A 21,787-nucleotide genomic window follows, 5' to 3' on the forward strand; every position below is an offset into this window, starting at 1 on the left:
GAGACTAAAAAACTAACAAAAATTTTGGGTGGATCCTATAAACATTACTCATACAATCAGACACCCTGCATCCAATGGGACTTTCACACAAATAAGCACTACTCGTATGAATAAGGGTTACGGGATCCAGCCCACTATGGTTGCTGTGAAAGGCACAAAAAACAGCAGCCATTTTTCATTTTTTAGCAATGGAGCAATAGTTTTGTTTTCAAGAAGTTAGCTATTTTTCTTCCTGAGAATTTCCTCCACCACAACATTTTAATAATAGTTAAGTTATGAGCCTAACAATCTCCACAAGGTCCTACAGCTATTATTTACTTCTGGTCACACTCACTGTGTGCAAGATGCTTTCTAAACAAAGGCAGCACAATTTCTGCCAGAGTTAAAATTAATTTTGGGGTAATGGGATTTGAAAGGCATATGAAACCTTTACTTCCTATTATAATCAGGAGTGATACTTACCTATATGCCCTTCCACACATACCATAGTTTCCAGCACCATAGGATCCGCCAATAATTACTGTTATTTTAGGTACACTGGCACAGGCTACTGCAGTTACCATCTTGGCTCCATCCTTTGCTATTCCTCCAGCTTCATAATCTCTACCAACCATGAAACCTAATACATTTTAAGATGAACAAGATCTTTCAGTTGCTAAATACTAGCTATACAGCACTCACTTAAACAAAACCATATTATTATAAATCATTGATGGGAACGGGCCTATATGTTCAGACAGGCTGGTTTCTGAGCAATTGAGATACAGATAATATACACATAGATGCTGCTTCAGTGCCTGACCCTGAATGACCAGCAACAAAGCCTATTAGTCAGGTTTACTCACCTGTGATATTCTGCAAAAACACAATGGGAATATTTCTTTGGCAACATAATTGTATAAAATGAGTTCCCTGCAAACAGAGTAAAGGTAAACTGTTAAGAGATGAATGAGTGAAGCAATATCTACAGTCGCTCTGCTTGATGTTATTGTCACTCTACTTCCAATGGAAATTTTGCCATAGGCTTCAAGTGGGAACAAGGGCAGGCCCTGCTTTGTCCCCTTCATCACAGGGGACACACTGGGGGCAGGACCTACTCCTCTTCCCACTAAAGTCAACAGCAAAACTTCCACTGACTTCAATGGAAACAGAAACCTGTAACTAATGCGTAGGTTCAAAGATAAAGTAACAAGTAATACTGTATAATGGAAAATAAAAAGATAAAAACCACAGTTATGAGTGAAACCACATTTTTACATTCCTTCCAGTGAAATCTACCCAAATCCTCAGTTCCTTACCTTTCCTAGTCTTCCAAACTACTGCAGTATTCAATGTCTCCATCATTTCCGTGGAGCACAGAGGAAATTCTGTCTTTTTATTCTCCCTCTCCTCATTTCCTAACTAAGGGTGATTTTACCTAGTGAAGAAATGGCAGCAGATTCCTCTGCAATCAGTTACACTCTGGTAATTGCTGCCATTAGAGGTGGGGTTAATTTAAAGAACAGGTGTAGCAAACAGCAGGTAACAAAATTAAGGCTATGTCTACAGTAGCACTTTTGTCAGTCAGGGGTGTAAAAAGAACACACCCCAGACGGACATAAGTGCCGGTATGAACAGTGCTACGTCACAGAGCGGTTGCACAGGAGACCTTGCTGCGGCACAAGTGCAGCAGTACAACGGTGCCGCTGTAAGGTCTGCAGTGCAGACATAGCCTAAGGCAACAAGAACAATGTTGCTGTATAGAAAGCCATTAACAGACTGAGGTCACTGCTCCTTGTAGTTCCACAGAGGCAGACCTGCCTGAGGGAGGACTCCAAGATAACCTCAGCAGCAAGGGCAGTTTGGGGCTGTAGTCAAGAATTTGAAAAACCACTAAACTTTTTCTTAATTTTATTGGCTTTGTCCCTTAACGTTTTGTTTTGCACATTAAATCAACTGTGCCTAAACCATCCTTGGCAAACCTACCCGCGGTCACGCAGCCTTTGGGAATTTGTCCATCCCTGTCCACCCCACTCTAGCATTTCCAAAGGCCTGGTTGTTGCGGGGTGGGTGATGCAGAGTTCAGGTACAAAAACATTTTATTGTATTATGTTTGGAGGAATCCCATACAATTGATTGAACTTGAATACTGACTGAAATGCTGACCAACTTGGAGAGCAGGTCAAGAGGACAAAGAACCCACTAGCTCACTGAGCATGGCCAAGATCAGTGAGGCAAGGCAAAAATGCAGAGTATTTACAAAGCATCAGAGTAGTGAGATAGTCCACAAGATTATATATGCCTGTGAGTCATTGCCAAGGATATTTTAGCCTTCATACTTTCAGCCTATTATATGTGGTTAGTTTTATCACATGTGAAGATAAAAAGAGCGTGTTTTACATTCTTAGGTAAACCATGAAAAAACAACAAACAAGCTGAGATGGCTTTGACGCATTTTCTTTCTTTTTTGGGGGGGGGGGTGGGAAGGGGAAGAGGGGATCTTAATTCTGTAACACAAAATCTATTCTGTGATATCGGTATAAATTAACCTGAAAGGGCAAGAAGCAGGTGGTCGTACTGATACTGAAAAATGTAAACCTGACACAAATGAAAGACTTGGCTTTTCAGTCATTATTACATATTGTTCCTTCATTTAAAAACCTTATTAATCCTCTGCTGATAGAGTTTAAATTAATGACCATTCTTTCAGCCCATAAACCCCTTGGGGGTGCACGATAGTAACAAAAAACCGTGACCTTTTCACAATACCCAAATAACCCCCAGTTGCTAGCAAAGAGGAAAAAACAGTGATAATACACACAGAAGCACTCAAAAAACTAGTGATCACTATGGGGAAAAGCCACAGTAGGCCAGGTCTGCCATTTTAAATAGGTCTGTATAGTTTTGGAACTGTTAAAAATAATGTAATGAAAAAAGCACACACGATCAGGTTATGGCCCTTACAGAAGATAAATCATATGTTGTACAGACTAAGCTAAAAATTAGGTAAGGGTCTCATTTATAAATATATATATATAAAGAAAAAATAGAGCAGAGCTGTTAAGACCAGCTTTCTAAATGCTCTAATCCGTATAGTTAATCAGATTGCCTTGAAATTTGGTGTGCCTCATGGGGAAGGAGGGTACAGACAGTGATCCAAATTTGGGGCCATTTGAATGACGGATTCCCAAGATACAGCCCCTAGAGGGGAAAAAACAGCTTTTCTTAAAGTTGACAGGTTCTGGCACCATTTTTTGCTGACATACAGAGACCAAACCAGGGCTCAGATCATCACATCAAGATCTCAGATGCTTAACGGTTACCCCAGCAGAGTGCATGGCACCCACCATCCCTTTGGGGAAAATCAAATTAAAACATTTTTTGAAACAGAGTTTGCTTCTCCAGTTAGGCACATTAAGGGCTTGTCTTCACGTACAGCAGTACAGCTGCACCACAAAGGGGTTTTTGTGAAGACACTACTGCACCAACAAAAGAACTTATCTCATCAGCCTAATTAATCCACCTGCCAAAAGCAGTAGCTATGTCAGCAGGAGAAGCCCTCCCACTGACATAGTGCTGTCTACATGCAGGGGGTTAGCTGGGTATTAACTACGTTGCTCAATTTTGTGGATTTTTCACACCCCTGAGTGGTGTACTTATACTGACATAGGTCTGTAGTGTAGACCTGGCCGAAGGTTTATGCACCCAATGGATTACACTGAGAATATACAGAGTGAAGTGCTAACTGCCAATAAAACTATCTCTACGTCACAGGACCTGAATGGCTTCAAGGACACATTAGGGTTACCAGTTCTGAGCAACACTCTAGTCCCGGTGAGCTCAAATCCAACCTACGGGAGAAATCTGAAGTTTAAAAAAAAGAAAAAGAAAAAAGAAACGCAGACATATTGCTCCCATCTGCCTCTGTCAAAGGGGAATTTTTATTCTGGGAGAAATGTAAGTCCCTCTCCCTACCTTGTTATGTGAGCTGGGATCTAAGGGTTCCCGCACCTCCATGGTCTCTGAGCCCAGCTCTCTGTCCCCATATGTGCGCCAAGATCGGGAAACCCCAGCCCATCTACAGGGGTGTAACTTCCCTTTCCTGCTCCCCTCCCCATGTGAGTGTGGTTCTGGAGGGCCTTGCCTTTCTGGGGGTGTGAGCCCCTCTCCCTCCCCGAGGTGAGCCACGATCCTGCCCTCTGGGTGGGGAGCTTAGAACAGGCATGCTTGGGTCATGCACCAAGAACACATTGCTGAGACTAGGTGAGAAGCAAGGAGCTAAGAATGGGTATCAGAAACTCTCCAGCATTTGATGGAGGGGAGCACTCATTGACATGAAAGGAGCAGTTCACATGTCTCAGAGCTATTGTTTCAGGATGTACTCATCTCTGTTTGGTATTCTCTTTCACCTGAGAACATCTCATTGAGACAAATGGACCACTGAACACCTCTGAAGCTCTATGCTGCTGATGGATGCAGAGAGGCTCTCCCTTCCAGTCTCCTCCTAATTTCATACAATATTATAATGGAGCACCAGCTCTGCCCTCACTATGGTTGGGAAGTCCTTCTTGTTAAAAGGATGACTCTTCTTAGCGCTCTAAAATACGTGTGCTTATACAGATGGTCTTAAAATTTGCTATGCCTCATTGTACTGTTGGATTAGCAATCCACATGTGGGGTCATTGAGCAAGATGTTTCCAAAATTCAATCACAAGGCGGAAAAAAATAGTATTTCATTGAGTTCACAGATTCTAGCAACTCTGAAGTTTGAAACGCACCTTGGGCAGAAATCTGAGAATGAACTATGAACAACTGTGAAAAATCTGCCTCTGTCCAGGTGTGGGGGGTGGGTTGTTGGTGTTTTGGTTTGGGGTGAGGGTGGGAAGTTAGAAATGCAATCTGAATACAGCAGAATATTCAGAAGATGCTGCAATTATTTTTAAAAGAAAACAAATTACACATGCAAATGTTCATGAGGAGGGGAGAAGTGACTAGGGCTTCAAAAGAGGTTTGGGTCTGTAGCGAGAAATGGGGGTATTATGGAGATGGGATAAGTGGGAATGGGTGGTTGGGCAAGGAAGAGTGCTTAGGGGACTCAGGTGAAAGGGAAGGTGTAGCACAGGAAGTTGGGGGTTTAGGAATGGGGGGACAGTCAGCTCTGAATTCTTCCCTTCTGTATGTGCACTGGGATCTGGGAGAGCGCGATCCCTCTGCAGGGGTCTGAGCACTTCTCCCTGACTACTGTGTGCTCTGGGATCTTAGAGGCCCTACTAACCTTGGGGTGGGGTGTCTCGGTGGCCATACATAGCCCATGAAACTTGAACATTTACTCATGATGCTGCTTTGGATTTTTTAAAAACTGTTATTTTCTCAGGACCTTGCTCATATCACTATGACAGCTCATCCAAACTGCTCCAATTCACTCCTTTACCATTCAGTACACTACACCTCACACAGTTAATGCAGCCATAGTGAATGCAGATAATTCTCAATAACTATTGCCTGCTCCAGAAGGCAAAGTAGAGGTTGCATGGGCATTTACCTTAACTCTTTATTTTCCTGGTTTTCAGAAGTCTGAGTTGTGCTAAATTTGATGTTCTGAAAGGTCACCAGTTACTGGGCAACCGTAACTCTGTGTTAATTAAGTTTTCTGCCATTTAACAGGAGAATATGAGTTGGACAGGTCTGATGATAGAAGTGGCCGAGAGTTACCACCAAGTTTCATGGGAGGACTCTGAACACTATCATTCCATTGTTCTGAACATGTACTCTATTTGGTGATTGGAGGTTGATAAACTTACTCTTATAGTGCCAGATGCTATGGCAGAAATAATAAGGGGAAAGAGAGAAAAAGTACTCCCTTGCTTTCTTGTTGATAGGAAAGCTTTTGCAATACTAATCACCAGAGAATACTGAAGGTATAAAAGGGTAATGAGGTCTTTAAATCTGCAGAGAGCTGTAGAAAATAAATGTCACCACAAAATGGTCTTATTTATTGCAATCCTTAAAGTTCAAAGTATTCTCCATTACACGCAGCTCACCTTTGTGCCTTGTTTCATGCCACCTAGGAGCCAAGCAAAATCTTTTCCCTCCTTCAACTTTCTCCCAAAAGCTTTCTCTTTCCCCCAGTCTTTCTGCACTAACTTCCTCACCAGTTCTGTGAGGATTTCACCAAAAGAGACCAGGATATATGATTACTATTGCCCTTCTTCCCCCCAAAATAGAAATTCAGTTTGGCCTTGTCACCTGTTTCTTTAAAGAATCCAGAATCCCTTATTTAAGTAAGACAAAACTTGGCCAATAGCCACCTTCTCACCTAAAGAGCCTCTCTGTTCCCTGATCCTTGTGTCAAGGCACTGACATATTCAGAACATTGTACTGGAGGAACACTTTTGTTTTTTTAAAAAGGAACAAAAATACATTGTACCGAGATTGTAAAGAAGATAAAATTAATATATAATATACATCCTTATATTAGTTAGTTTCTTTCAGGAGTTACCAAGAAGAAGTATGAAAAGCAAACCTATTGTAAGTCAACAAATTGGATACCAGAATGAGAAATAAGAGTACATCAGAAATTTTTACTGGAACTAAATTCTTATCAATCACTAGAAAAATTATGATTAACTGTAACATTTCAATTTAAAGGTTTAGAATTTCATCTAACAATTACTTTTTAAAGCATTTGTATTGACTTTCCTGTAACAGCTGGAGGTTTCAGAATTTATTACTTCAACTGTGACATATCCATACAGCTTTGATTGCTCTTCTTGTAACTATACTTTCCTGTTGCCATGTCTGCCTCTTATCTGAATCTGTTATGGTAACACCACCTTTTATAAAACAAAGTAAATTACTTTCAAAGTCTATCAAATGAAATGGTCATTTCATTTTCACATCAGATAACTAATGGATGTGTCTGTGTGGGTATTACAAAAAAAAACCCATTTTTCCCCTTGGAAATTCTGATCCAGTAGTTGAGTTCTCAGTAACAATGTTCAATTAAAATTTGAAGAGAGACTCAATAACACATTAAACTTGCCTTCTTTGCTGACTCGGAGAAGAGAACTCCATTGTTTCCAATAATTCCTACTGGGTAACCAAATAGTCTAGCAAATCCTGAACAGGGAAAAAAGAAAAACAACAAAAAGTTACAAATTTTCAGGTACATTGAGTTCACTATAAAAAATGCAGAGCCAATACTATTTTCTTGATGTAATGATGTGTCTCCTGAGGAAAGAAAACCCTTTATTATTAAATAATTTTAAAGCTCAGCACAATGGATGAGCCAAACAAAATTATCCCACCTGTAAAACTGGGAGAAATATTTACAGAATAATTTTTTTAAAAAAATATATGTTCTAAATACCTGTGATTAACGTATCCCCATATAAGGCTTTGAATTCATCAAATTTACTTCCATCTACAATTCTAGCAATAACCTTAAGGGGGGAAAGAAGAAGAAAATTAGGTTTCCCTCCTTATTTTAGTTTGCACTAAAATTTGTTTAGAAAGACAGGGTGCACTTTGACATTTAACTTGTCATCAAGTATTCAAGGGCATTCCATTTAGAAGATGTCAAGCATCCTGATTTATGTATTTATTTTGATGGTAGACGAAAGTTAGGCTGGGGGGGGAAGAACCCTTATACATTATAAGTTATGCTTTACCTCTATTTTCATCAAGAGATTTAAAGATTGAAAACATCAGGTCCCAAACTTTACACACCTTCAAAACTGAATCATAAGCAAGTTCTTCTGTTTACTCCCATGTCAGACAGAAAAACTGTTTTTTCCAGGCATATTAACCACAAATGGGTACACTCACTATACATTTCAAAGATAGAAAAAGCTACACACATGCATTTGCCATTCTCTTTGAAGGTACATGCATATGAAGCTTTGCTTATGTTTGGGACCTGTCATACAACAATGGACAATCAGTTTTAAAATGACCAAGATTTGGTTTTGTGACTAAGCATATGAGCATAACCAGCAAGACACATGGCAAAAGAAATGTCAACTTTAAAGAATAGGAAATCGGAGTATTCAAGTACTTCAGCATCCCTGTAATGAAAGTGAGACTTCATGTCTCCTGGTAAAGTATTTAAAGGAGGTTTCAAGCCAGGACTCTTAACCACAGACCAAATACTGGTCTTGCAGGCAAAGTTTGAGTAAATAGGCTTTGCATGTGGGATCATAGGCAGGGGGGCTTGGAGAGAATGCAGTCCTCTTCCCCAACCCATAAACAATATGTGAACTGCTTGTGCAGCTATTACTGAGGCCTTAGGGCCCTCTAAGAGCACACTGCGATCAGCAGATGTGCACACTAGTGCTACATATTGTGGAGCCGCGCTCTGCAGGGTGAGATCCCTTTGTGTGGCTGGGAGAGCTAAACTATTTCTGTTACGTTTGAGGCCTCCAGAATCCTTAAATCAGGACAGAATTCTTTATATCTAGCTCTACAGAATTAGCAAAAAAAGAATGCTAAAATACTGTATCCAAGCAGTGGCCACGTGGTGTAGAAGATCTGCAAACCTATTATTTAACTGTAGTCTTGGCAACCTTTTAAAAATACTTTTAAACTCTAACCTTTGTTAATCGTTTTTTCAAGAGAATAATAGAAAAGTGTTAAATTTTTAACAATGCATTCACATTTTACTGGGCTTACCAAAACAAGAACATTTAAAACATTAGAAGATCCTATAATAATGGAAGATTCATCAAGCCCAACAGCTGTATTCTGAAGACAAATGTTGAGGAATAAATGAAGCATGCCTTCCTGCAAGGAAACTGAGTGCAAAAAGTATTTTGTGTGTGTATTTTGCAGCTACATTTTTATCCATACCTCTTTGACATCAAAGTTTCTTTTAAGCTGATCCCCAACTATTCCATATAATTCATCAGCAGGATATAAAGGCTCTTCTGATGGTTCTATAGTCACCTGTAGCAATTTAATAAAGCTATTAAAATGACAAAGAAATTATTTCACATCATGATAAGCCAAAACAGCCTAATTAATTTCCCAACTACCCTGTTCATAGCTCCCCTTTCACCACTCATGCTCAGATCACTTTACTGGCTTTGAACCTTGTTTTGCATCAAGTTCAAGCCCCTTACACTGAAGGGTCTGAACAGCATCACTCCTCTCCTTCTTTCTGTCCCTAACTTCTACTACTGCACATGTCACCTCTGCCCATGCTCCACACTGACAATTCCTCCCACTTCACCAAAACTTTTGCATCTTTCTCCCTTTTGCATATCTGCACCCTGTCCCCACCTAGATACCAGGGTAATTGGCACATCATAAACTGAAAAAGATTTTTTCCGGGCCATTACTTATGTTTACATACCCTCTCCTCCTTCAGCCAGTGTACTCTATCTCCTCAGTCTGACCCTCTGACCTAAGCCAATTCCTCCACTACAAGCCATTCACCCTTTACATCAAACCTACCCTATTATTTTAAAATCAACAAGACACATGATGAACCTGAATTATTAATGATTTGAGTGCACCCCCTCCCTCTCCACTTCCTTTGTTCATTACTGTCTAAAACTCAGTTTCAAGGAGGTATTTCAGCATGTATCTGACTTGAAGCATGAGGAGGTCCCACTGATGTCAATGGGACTGACTGGTCATATGCTTAAAATTAAGTATGTTGTGGAACTTAATTTAGAGCATATTTCTGAAACAGTTACCCCCAAACCTCTGCTTACTCCTGCATGTAGTCCCATCAGTTTCACTGGGACTGCATATAGGAGCACATACTTGCAAGATTAGACCTTTAGCTCTTTGGGACAGGAACCATGTCTTTTTTCAATGTCAAAAATGTATTTAATGTCAAACATACCAATGCACATACAAATAATAAGGAAAAACTAGAAAAACAAGGTGGATAAGATAATCTCTCTTACTTTGAGCTACACAGAGCTCTTCTTCAGCTCTGCGTTATTCAAAAGCTTCACTGACCAACAGAAGTTGGTCCAATAAAAGATATTACCTCACCCATGTCTCACACATATCCTGGGCCGAACACGGCTATGACACAGCAAAAAAAGGAAAAATTATACATTTTAATTTAGAAAATGCATTATGTTAAAAAAAATCACATATATACTTACATCTACTTTCTTTTGGTAATTTAAACTCCTCACAACTTTCCTAGCTAGATGAAGTGCATGATTGTCATCCAAAGCATAGTGATCAGTTACACCAGACTTTCTGTACAGAAGTAAATATATATATATATATATATATTTATAATGTATGTAATATACACCACACATACACAAAAAACTGGTAAAAATGAGAGTTTTTAAAATACTTTGGCCAATATTTTAAAAATTAGATGCCTAAAACCAGGCTCCCAAATCCATATTTAGGAAGTTAACGTATAGTTTCAGTTTTTTTTACATTTGTAAAGAGACCACAAAGTTGGCAGACATCATATTTGCACTCCTTTTTTCTTGTATATTTTTGCACCATCCATGTAGTTCCTTACATCGGTTTAAAATACAAAGTGTTTCAATATTTAAAATAAAATCTATTTTGAGCAGCCCAATATTTATGAGTAAGTGAACAATAAAAAACAATGCATGTTGAAGAATGAAGAACTATTAGGGAAGAAAAATTTCAATACTAAACTTCTAAAATATGAGTTAAAATAGTGAATGAAAATAACTGAAATCATGGGAGAAATTTGACAGTGATTTTAAAATATCATTAATTACCTTAACAATAACACTTCAATCACCAGTAAACTGAAGTACAAACGGAGCTTATTTATTCATTGTATTATAAAGGAATGCTTACATTTTGCTTTTTTTCCCTTCCCATTCTGAGAAAGTGAAAGTATATAGTTATTTCAGCTTTGATAGTATAGACTCTTTACAAATGTTCCTTTTATCAGTGGACATTTTGATTTAGTGTGCAATAAGCTACAATTGACCATAAAGGAAAGAATCCTAGAAGGTATAAGATGTATGACCTTTTCCATGATTTAATAGCCTAATAACATAAAACACAGAATGCACAATAGAAATATACCTATAATGGACATGTTATTGCAGTTGATATATATAATAACAAAAATTTTATTCCAACATATGATACCCACACTGCCATACTTACAGCAATAGAATGCGTCTGTCATACAAGTTCTTATAATGCTACCAATTCAATAACCTCAAAAATGACAAAATAAAAAATACCAAGTCTTAAATTAAAAAAAAAATCTTGAATAGCCGAAGATAAAGTATTACCAGTAAAATACAACACTACAAAGTCTGGGAATCTGAGGTCAAACATGGTATCTAGAGACTTCCTAGAATTTCCTTAGTTATTGCACAAGGACACCATTTTCAGTACAATTTCCACTACTATCATTGGATGGGGACTGCGGGCATTAAATGTGTACATTTAAATAACTGGACTGGTAAATTATGGAAGTGGGTTGTCTTTCTCTGAAAAAATGGTTACTCACCTTCTCGTAACTGTTGTTCTTCGAAATGTGTTGTTCATGTCCATTTCAATCAGGTGTGCGCACCCGCATATGCACAGTAGCCGGACAATTTTTCCCATAGCAGCCTCCATCGGGTCAGCCGGGGCGCCCCCTGGAGTTGCACCTTCATGGCGCTCAGTATAGAGCCCTGCCAACCCGTCACCCCCTCAGTTCCTTCTTGCCAGCTACTCTGACAGAGGGTGGGTATTCAAATGGACGTGAATAATACATCTCCAAGATAAACAGTTACGAGATGGCGAGTAACAGTTTTTTTCTTCTTCAATGCTTGTTTATGTCCATTCCAATCAGGTGACTCACAAGCCCAAGTTCAGGTGGTGTCAGAGCCGTCTACTGACTGGAGCACTGCTCTTCCAAAGGCTGCATCGTCTCTGGCCTGCTGGGTGATCACACAGTGCATGGTGAAAGTGTGTATGGAGGCCCACGTTGCTGCTCTGCAGATTTCCTGGGTGGGAACCTGCGCCAGGAACACAGCTGAAGAGGCCTGAGCCCTGATGGAGTGTGCAGTGATCGGAGGAGCAGGCATCTTCACCAGGTTGTAGCACTCACGGATGCAGGACATGATCCATGATGAGATGCATTGAGAGGAGACAGGAAGACCTTTCATTCTGTCTACCACTGCCATAAATAACTGGACAGACTTTCAGAATCGCTTCTTTCTCTCAATGTAGCACTCTGCAGACATCTAATGAGTGAAGCCTTTGCTCCCTGCCGCTGGAGTGTGGCTTAGGATAGAACACTGGGAGGAAGATGTCCTGGTTTATGTGAAACTGGGAGACAACCTTTGGGAGGAACGCTGAGTAAGGCCTGAGCTGAACCTTGTCTTTATTGAACCCATGTAAGGGGGTTCTGATGTCAGTGCCTTGAGCTCAGACACCCTTCTGGCTGAGGTTATCACTATGAGAAACAGTACCTTGTACGAGAGATAGAGCAGGGAGCATGTTGCCAAAGATTCAAAGGGTGGTCCCATGAGTCTGGAAAGGACCAGATTGAGATCCCAAGCCAGGACAGGCTGTCGGACATGCGGGTATAGCCTGTCAAGACCTTTAAGGAAGCGGCTGATCATAGGGTTAGCAAAGACTGAGCGGCCGTCTGTGCCTGGGTGGAAGGCAGAGATGGTGGCCAAGTGAACCCTTACTGACGACATGGACAAGATAGTCTAATATAAATGGCACAGAGGTGAGCGTCGGGGACAAACGGTGCTGCGCCGACCAGATTGAAAATCTCTTCCACTTGGCAAAGTAGATGGCTCTCATGGAGGGTTTCCTACTGCCAAGGAGGACTTGTCTAACCTGATCCGAGCAAGAAAGCTCCATTGGATTCAGCCATGGAGCTTCCACACAGTGAGGTGCAGCAACTTGAGGTTAGCGTGTTGGAGACGGCCATGATCCTAAATTAGTAAATCCGGGAAGAGCAGCATGGTGATTGGAGCTTCCACAGACATTACCAGGAATGATGTGTACCAGTGCTGGTGGGGCCAGGCTGAGCTATCAATATCACCAAAGCTTGTTGTCAGGGGTCCCTCCCCACTCTGAAATCTAGGGTACAGAGGTGGGGACCCGCATGAAAGACCCCCTAAGCTTATTTCTACCAGCTTACGTTAAAAACTTCCCCAAGGCACAAATCCTTCCTTGTCCTTGGATGAGTACTGCTGCTACCACCAAGTGAGTAAGACAAAGATTCAGAAAAGGACCACTTGGAGTTCCTGTTTCCCCAAAATATTCCCCCAAGCCTCTTCTCCCCCTTTCCTGGGGAGGCTTGAGAATAGGTAAACAAGGTGAGCACAGATCAGACTCTTGGGTTTTTAGGACACTAAACACTAGTCAGATTCTTAAAAAACAGAACTTTATTATAAAGAAAAAAAAGTAAATGAAGCACCTCTGTAAAATCAGGATGGAAGGTAATTTTACAGGGTAATAAGACTTAAAACACAGAGGATTCCCCCCTAGACAAAACTTCAAAGTTACAAAAAACAGGGATAAACCTCCCTCTTAGCACAGGGAAAATTCACAAGCTAAAACAAAAGACAAATCCAACGCATTCCTTGCTATTACTTACTATTTCTGTAATATTAGATGTATAATTTCAGTAGGAGCTGGATTACTTCCTTGGTCTCTCTTTTTGTCTCCGGAGACAACACACAAAACACAAAAACAAAACAAAAACCTTCCCCCACAGATTTGAAAGTATCTCCTCCCCTTATTGGTCCTTTTGGTCAGGTGCCAACCAGGTTATCTGAGCTTCTTAACCCTTTACAGGTAAAGGAGGGATTTTATGCTACCCTTAACTGTATGTTTAGGACACTTGTTTCCTCTGTATCTTGAGGAGCACCTTGTGAATGAGAGGGATAGGCGGAAATGCGTACAGGGGACAGCCTCCCTATGGGAGGAGGAACGCATCCACGATGGAAGCCGGGATGTGATTTAGGAAGGAGCAAAACTGCTGGCACTTCCTGTTGCGTAGTTTGACTAACAGGTCTATTTGGGGAAAACCCCACTGATGGAAGACTGAGGTCACCATGTCCGGGTAAAGGAACCACTCGTGGCCGTAGAACAACCTGCTGAGATAGTCTGCCAACTCGTTCTGCACTCCAGGTTGCTACGATGCTTGCAGATGTATTGAGTGCCCTACAAAGAAGTCCCACAACATGAGAGCTTCCTAGCACAGGGGAAAGGAACACACACCCCTGTTTGTTGATATTAGAACATCGCCATGGTGTTGTCTGTCATAACTGACACACATCTCCCTATCAAGTGGTCTCAGAAAGTCTGGCATGCAAGGCATACCGCTCTGAGCTCTCTGACATCGATGTGGAGAGCAAGTTCTGCCTGAGACCAAAGGCCTTGTATCCTGAGGTCTTCCAAATGTGCTCCCCAGCCCAAGGCTGACGCATCTGTCACTAGCAAGAGGGACGGCTGAGGGCTGGTGAAGGGGACCCCTGCACATACTATCTGTGGGTCGAGCCATCACAGGAGGGAGTCAAGTACCATGCGAGGCAGGATTACGATCCTGTCCAAGCTGTCCCAGACTGGCTGATACACTAACGTTAGCCATGACTGAAGTGGTCAAAGTCTGAGTCTGGCATGCTGTACTATGTAGGTACAAGAAGCGATGTGTCCCACGATTTTCAGGCAATTTCTTGCTGTGCTGGAGGGGAACCGGCTGAGACCTCGTATGATGTCACCAAGGGACCGAAACCTTGCTTCCAGGAGGCTTGAGTCGAGTCCAGTACTGCCCCTATAAATTCTATCCTCTGAACCGGGGACAGCGTTGATTTCCCCTCGTTCAGAAGAAGGCCCAGTTTGTCGAACATAGCCCTTATGAAGTTGACTCGTGCTTCCACTTGAGACCTGGAGTGGCCCTTGATGAGCCAGTCGCCACGGTACAGGAACACCTGCACCTGTTGTCTGCACAGGAACGCAGCCACAAATGCCATGCACTTAGTAAAAACGCGAGGCGCTGCTGACAGGCTGAACGGGAGGACTGTGAACTGGTAGTGGGTGTTTACCACACACCTGTGGTATTTTCTGTGGGACAGTTATAGCTATATGAAAGTCCATGTCTTTCAAGTTGAGGGCGGCATACCAGTCTCCTGGATCCAATGAAGGGATGATGGAGGCCTAAGAGACCATGTGGAACTTGAGCTTCTTTATAAATTTGTTGAGTTCTTGCAGGTCTAGTATGGGCCTGAGCCCTTGGCTTTCCGTATTAGGAAATACCGAGAATAGAAACGCCTGCCCTTCCGCTCCTGAGAAACCTTTTCCACTGCTCCTAGTGAAAGGAGTGAGTGCACCTCCTAGATAAGGAGCTGCTCATCAGAAGGGTCCCTGAAGAGGGACGGGTAAGAGGAGTGGAAGGGCGGGAGGGCACAGAATTGGATGGAGTATCCCCTCTCCACCTTGCGGCACACCCAGCAGTCCAAAGTCCTATGGGACCATGCCCAGTAGAAAGGGGACAGTCGGGAGGAAAAGGTAGATCCAGTTTTTGTTCAAGTGCACCATGCTCGACCACACCTTTAAAAGGCTAGTTTGGGGCCAGAAGATGGTTTGGGTTGGCCAGAGCCCTGGGCTGAGGATGGGTGTGGCTTTTTTCTGCCATTCCTAGTCCTCCTCTGGGAGCCATCCTGTTGGTAGAACCGTGGAGGAGGTTGAGGCCTGAAAGGTTTCCGCTGCGTGGCAAGAGTGTGTAGGCCCAAGGATTTGAGGGTGGCTCTAGAGTCTTTTAGGCTGCGTAGCCTTTTATCTGTCTTCTCCGAAAACAGAGTCACACCCTCAAATGGGAGGTCCTGTATGGTCTGCTGAACCTTGTACAGGAGACCTGAGACCTGGATCCAGGAGCCCCTTCTCATGACCACCTCTGTAGCCATGACTCTCGTCATGGAGGGAAACTCAAGAGATCAGTTTGCCCTCCTCAACCAAGGCCGAAAACTCGGCATGGGAGTTAGAGGGAGCAGCTCAGCAAATTTTGCCATTGCAATAGAGGTATTAAAAGAGTACTGACTGACAGTGGCCTATTGGTTGGAAATATGGAGCTGCAATCCACCCGTGGAATAGACCTTCCTCCTGAAAAAGGTAGAGTTTTTTAGCCTCCCTGTTTTTAGGGGAAGGGCCTTGAAAACCTTGACACTCACGCTGGTTAGCAGCGTCCACAACAAGCGAATCAGGTTGCGGGTGGGAATAAAGATGTTCATAACCCTTAGACGGCACAAAATACTGTTGTTCATTGCACTTGGCCGTGGGTGGCAATGAGACTGGGGTCTGCCACAGGGTTTTGCTGGTGTCCACAATAGTTTTTATGAGCAGTAGGGCAATACGGGAAGGTCAAGAGAGCGCGAGGATATTCATCATGGGATCGGAGTCCTCTGTTACTTCCTCTGCCTTGATGCCCAAACCCTGGGTCACCTGGTGCAGCAAGTGCTGCAACACCCGATTGTCCTCAAGCGCCGGGGCTATGGCAGTACCAGCCAGCATCTCGTCTGGTGACGACGAGGAGGAAGCCCCAAATAATGGCAGCTGCTCCCTGCCAGCGGCACCCAATGGATCCCGTGACTCTTGGGGGTCCTGTGCAGGAGCAGACAAGGATGGTGCCGTGCTTGTTGATGGGGTTGTCAGCATAGAACTCGGGGTCGCTGTCAGTACTGCTGGTGGCATCGGAGCCACTGTTGAGGCCAGTGCTGATGCCAGTGTCGAAGCCACAGCTGGTGTCGAAGCCAGCGACGGTGCCACAGTCAATGGTGTCAACGTTGGTGGTAGTGGTTCAGTGGCTGGTTGCTCAGCCGGTGGGATAAAGGTGGCCGAAGCCACCACTGAGTGGAACCCTTGGCTCCTTCCCTGGCTCTGGTGAAAGGCCCAGGAAGTCCAGAAGGGCCACTGAGAGGGGTTCTGCCACTGCGGTGGCCACGGCGCCAGGTAAGCCTGCCTGTCCCACCGCGACCTGGACCTGCTGCTCCTGCTCTTATCTGAACGGTAGGTGTCTGACTCCAACTCTGAGGTCTCCAAAAACGAACACCACGGAGGAGCCATGCTTCGGGGCACCGAGCGGAGGGAGCTCAGGGACCGACGGGATTCTCTCTCCACAGGTGTCAGTGCTGGAGGGTGCCACTGAGGAGGAGAGTGCCAGGATATCATCGCCAGCTTCCCTCTGGATTGCACCTGGGGTCGCGGTGGTGCAGACAGGGACGGAGCCGCCTCTGTGCTAGGGGGCGAGAATGGCGCTGTGACATGCAGCAAGTCTTGAGCTGCTTAAAAAGCCACCGGTGTCAAGGGGAGCGGCAGTTGCTGGCCAGTAGAGTCTGGCGATCGCGATGGGCCCAGACTCAACAGCTTCACCTGGGCAGGAGTCAACTCGGCCCTGTCCGGGGATCTAGTGTTGTGGCCCAACTGGGGTCTCACAGCTGTTGGCTCCTTAGACTTAGCAGGGGGAGAATGCTCTCTCTCCAGCTTCTTCTTCTTCTGTGACACTGGCGACTGAGACTGGTGCCTGGCCGACTGGCCACGAGAGGAGCTGTGCTGGTGCCGAGTGTCTCAAAGAGAGTCCTTTTTCAGCACCAGTTCCTGGGATGACAGTGCCAGGGCACTCCCCGCCGATGTGCTGTGCGTGGTGTCCCCCGACCCAGGGTGTGAATGGGGGCAAAGAGCTGCCTCCATTAGGAGAACCTTAACCCGCTGTTCTCTTTCTTTAATAGTTCTGGGACGGAACTCGCGGCAGTTCCTACACCGGTCCTTTTGGTGACCTTCCCTTAGGCACCTTAGACAAGAAGTGTGGGGGTCACTCTTTGGCATGCACTTAGCGCAGACCTCACAGGTTTTGAAACCCAGGGACTGCGGCATACCTCAGTTCCGGGGAGTTGGAAGGTGGGGAACCCCCAACTAACTCTAACTACTATACAACTAACTAGAGAGAACTATACACAAAACACAGAGATAAAGGCACTTGCTAAGCAAGGGCTATGGGACATTCCAGCTAACTGTCACTGGCGGTAAAAAGGAACTGAGGGGTTGGCAGGTGGGCAGGGCTCTATATTGAGCACCATGAAGGCGCAACTCCAGGGGGTGCCCAGGCCAACCTCACGGAGGCTGCTATGGGAAAAATCTTCCAGCTACCATGCACATGCACACACTTGATCGGAATGGACATGAACAAACACTCGAAGAAGAATAATTAGTTACTGGTCATTGCTAGACAAGGATACTAAACTAGGTGGACCAACCTGCTTTAGAAAAATCTTTTGATCAGTTCATTTTTAGCCCCATTAAAAACTAAAGGGGGTATGTGGAAAATGACAAACCCCAGGGGGTTTTGTTTGTTTTACCGGCAGTGAAGATCAGCACCTCCAAGATCCTCTGCTGATACCTCCTCACCAGTTGCAGCTTTAACCTATAGTATATAAACAGCAGAATCAGGGAAAGAGTTTGCACTTATTTCACATGAATGTTTAGGAAAGTTTAGTAATAAAAAGAGTTCCTCTCCAAATGTTTCTTCACTAATTAGACTCAGTCATGTTTCTGCAATATTTTCCTGCTATAGTATTTAAAATGTGCTAAGATGATCTTTTTTAAATTACCCAAATTTCATGGAATTCATACCTTCATTATTCAGCATTTACATTTAAGTTCTATATCCACAAAGCTCTTTCCTATACTAATGTGTGTGGGTATATGTATTACCTGACCATTATTTTTTAGATTAAAACCATCACCTAATGCATACCTTGTAAAAGTTATTACTCATCAATAGATTATTAGTGTAAACCATTTTTAATCTAGCTACAGGTATTCTGCTCTTTTTCACAAAGCTAACGTTAATGTCAAATGGGATGCTGTGCTGTATCCATAAACGTTCCAAGTGAGAACCACAAATGCAAGGCTTGGACTCAATTCCTGGAATATACCAATGCCAAAATTAAATAATTCCTTTTTCAAATGGAATGTCACTAGACAAACCATTTCCCTACTGGCACATGGTACTAGCTTATACATTTTCTGATTCAAAATCTACTCTAATATTCAGTTATTTTCTTGACAAACTCTTTTACAAATGTTAAATGTTTAATTTAGTTATTCTATTATTAACCTTAAAACAATCTAAATCCACCTGTGCATTACTGAGTGTTGTCTCACACCCACAAAATAATTTAAAAAGAAACCTTTTCTAAAAAGAGCACTTTTATAAAAGAAAATTATCGGAATTAAGGGTGATCCTCCTAAAAAAACAACACGGTGTGAAGTAACTTGGGTTTGTCAAAAGGACTTGACAGAGTAATTTAGGAGTGATAGAATTTCTACCTATAATAAAGCAATGTAATCTCATGTTTTTTGCATTAATTACTATTGAAACACATCTATTGATGTACCTTTCCAAAATAATAATTAGCATAAATGCTTTATAAATAAAGATTTCTCCAAAGCTGAAAAAAACACTGTGTAGCTCAGAGGAACAGGGATGTAGGAGGCAGAGCAGACATCAGGAGAGAAAAATATCACCATTCTCATATCACTTTTTGAATTTCAAATTCTGAATTTAATCCAAGAATCTGATTAACTAAATTAAAAATCATTTACTTGCAATACGAAAATACTCATAAAATTATTAAATTTTGACTTATTCATTAACAGGGATAATACTTTCATATCTGAATCCCTGCATATATAAAATACACACATTCATCATATATTGCTTTTGTGTGTAGTATTTCACATCCAGTGACAAAGTGCTAAGAAGTGGAGCCTGATTATAATTCCAGTGATTGTATCAATGAGTTTTGAAAATGGGTTGGAAAACAACTATAACTACTACTGTGGTCACTGGAATTATGACATTTATCAAGAAAAAAAATTATGTTAAGCTACTGTGAACACTGATGAAAGTTCTGAAAATGTATGCAAGGAATCGGGTATCATATGTTATTACAGATATAAAAAGTCAGAAGGATGCTTATACTGAAGCCAGCCACCTGCAACAATCTGGTCAGTTGTCCCTGTATCTGAAATGGCTAAGAGTTTCTCTGCTACTGAGGTGACAACCAATGAAACCTTGTGAAAGGGCCATTATGCCACAGCTGATGGCCAGTCTGATTAGGCAAGAAGCAGACCACACTGGTCTGGTTATTAATCCAGATAAAACTAAGCCCCTGGCAATCACCATCAAACAGCCTCCAGCTCCAGAACACAACCAGCTCAGTATTAACCTGTCTAGATGGAACATCAAGTAGGTGGCAACTATCAAATACTTGGAAAGCATTATAGATAGTGCTAGAGGATACTCAAAAGATGTTGACATTCATATAGCAGCAGCTGCTGCCATGTTTTGGTCCCTTCAGCAACCTCTAGAGGGATGTCATGACATCAAGTGTGCTACAAAGCTGCAGATCTATAGAACCACAGTTATACCAACTTTATTGCACAGCAGTAAAATGCGAGTGCTGTGGAAGGCTGAAGAGCTAAAGATTGATGTTTTGGATTCTTGTCATCCTCGTCAGCTGCTACATATTAAGAGGCAGGACAAGGTTAACAATGAGGATATTCGTAGCTGAACCCAGCAGTCACTTTTATCAGCACTGGTTTTGTTTTTTTACCAGTTTTCTTGGTAAGGACATATTAAGATAGAAGACCAAGTTTACCCAAGAATGCTGCTACGTGGCCAGCAATCATGTGGCCACCAAAAAATCTGGTGGTGTAATAAGATTGCCAATGATGGACGTAAAGTGAGTATCCATCCAGGCCACATTCAGAGTCTACATAGAGATCCATCTAGGTGGTGCTCAATCTGCAAGGATTGAGATTTGCCAAGAGACAAATTTATATAGAGAGATTTCTTCATCTTTGGAAACTTCATTTTTATAAAACAAGTATCCTAAATGTTGTCAAAAAGTATTTTGGTAGAAATTCTTCCAAAGTAATTGCTAGAAAAACTATGAGCGTGAGATATATGCACATTCCACATGTATGTGGTGGTGATGCATGTGATAAATTACAGACCCATGTGACAGATTTTACTTTGCACCTATTTCCATAATTTATCACATGGCTCTGGTATGATGATAATTATGTGCCTATAAGTGTATCATTGGACCTCTGCCCATTGATTCATCTGTGCCTGGATCATCACCAATATTCCAGATGTCTGAGCATTTATTTTAAAAATCAACCTGCTTAAGAAACTTTTCTTTCTCCAAAAGTGGAATTTTCTCTCTACAATTATACTGGCCCAAGATGGATAAAATACTGCCTTGGACATGCGACTAGTTTATGGTCAAATATCTCATGTCCCTCCTATGGCTAAAAATAGGAACTTTATACTACATTGTATCCACTAGGATGTGAAATACTCTGTAATACATTAACTGTTAATAGGGAGTGTGCGATCACACAAAAGAAAACCCACGTTTTCCACCTTTGTTCCAGAAATGTAAGTGCCCACCACTGTAATGTCGTCACATCACTTCTTTGTGTGTTTTACATAAAATGAGTTGTTAGTACTTGTAAAACAGGCCCACCTGACAATCCTAGAGAGTAAAGACCTCTACTGAACTACTAAACAGGTCAGGAAGAGTACAGGCAGCACTGAAAATCTTCTCACACTGCCCAATAATTGGGGAAGGGAGGAACCTGTTCCAGATCAGCTACATTTTCAGGAGAAAGAATAATTCAATTTCTGTGACCATTCAATACTTGGTTTCTCTGCTGAATTCCTATCAGCGGTCATGGTATTCTTCTGATTATGTGACTGTCTAGATATCCACTAGGAACTTTGCCAGATTACACCTAACCACATAAAAGGTGTGATATTATC

The 21,787-nt window shown here is 42.3% G+C and overlaps 1 protein-coding gene across 2 annotated transcripts in view; it reads right to left on the minus strand.

The window, feature by feature from the left end:
• The window catches only part of MCCC2 (methylcrotonyl-CoA carboxylase subunit 2), a 91,582-nt gene that overhangs the window by 17,748 nt on the left and 52,047 nt on the right, over positions 1–21,787 (minus strand). For both annotated transcript variants that reach the window (XM_073344321.1, XM_073344319.1), the window contains 7 exons: positions 18,309–18,373; positions 10,101–10,200; positions 8,827–8,922; positions 7,349–7,421; positions 7,022–7,098; positions 846–912; positions 463–619 (listed from right to left, as the gene is read on the minus strand). In XM_073344321.1, coding sequence (XP_073200422.1) covers positions 463–619; positions 846–912; positions 7,022–7,098; positions 7,349–7,421; positions 8,827–8,922; positions 10,101–10,200; positions 18,309–18,373 — 635 coding nt within the window. The remainder of the gene's footprint in view (positions 1–462; positions 620–845; positions 913–7,021; positions 7,099–7,348; positions 7,422–8,826; positions 8,923–10,100; positions 10,201–18,308; positions 18,374–21,787) is intronic.

Source organism: Lepidochelys kempii, chromosome 5 (genome assembly GCF_965140265.1).
Source record: "Lepidochelys kempii isolate rLepKem1 chromosome 5, rLepKem1.hap2, whole genome shotgun sequence".
Lineage (NCBI taxonomy): Eukaryota > Metazoa > Chordata > Testudines > Cheloniidae > Lepidochelys > Lepidochelys kempii.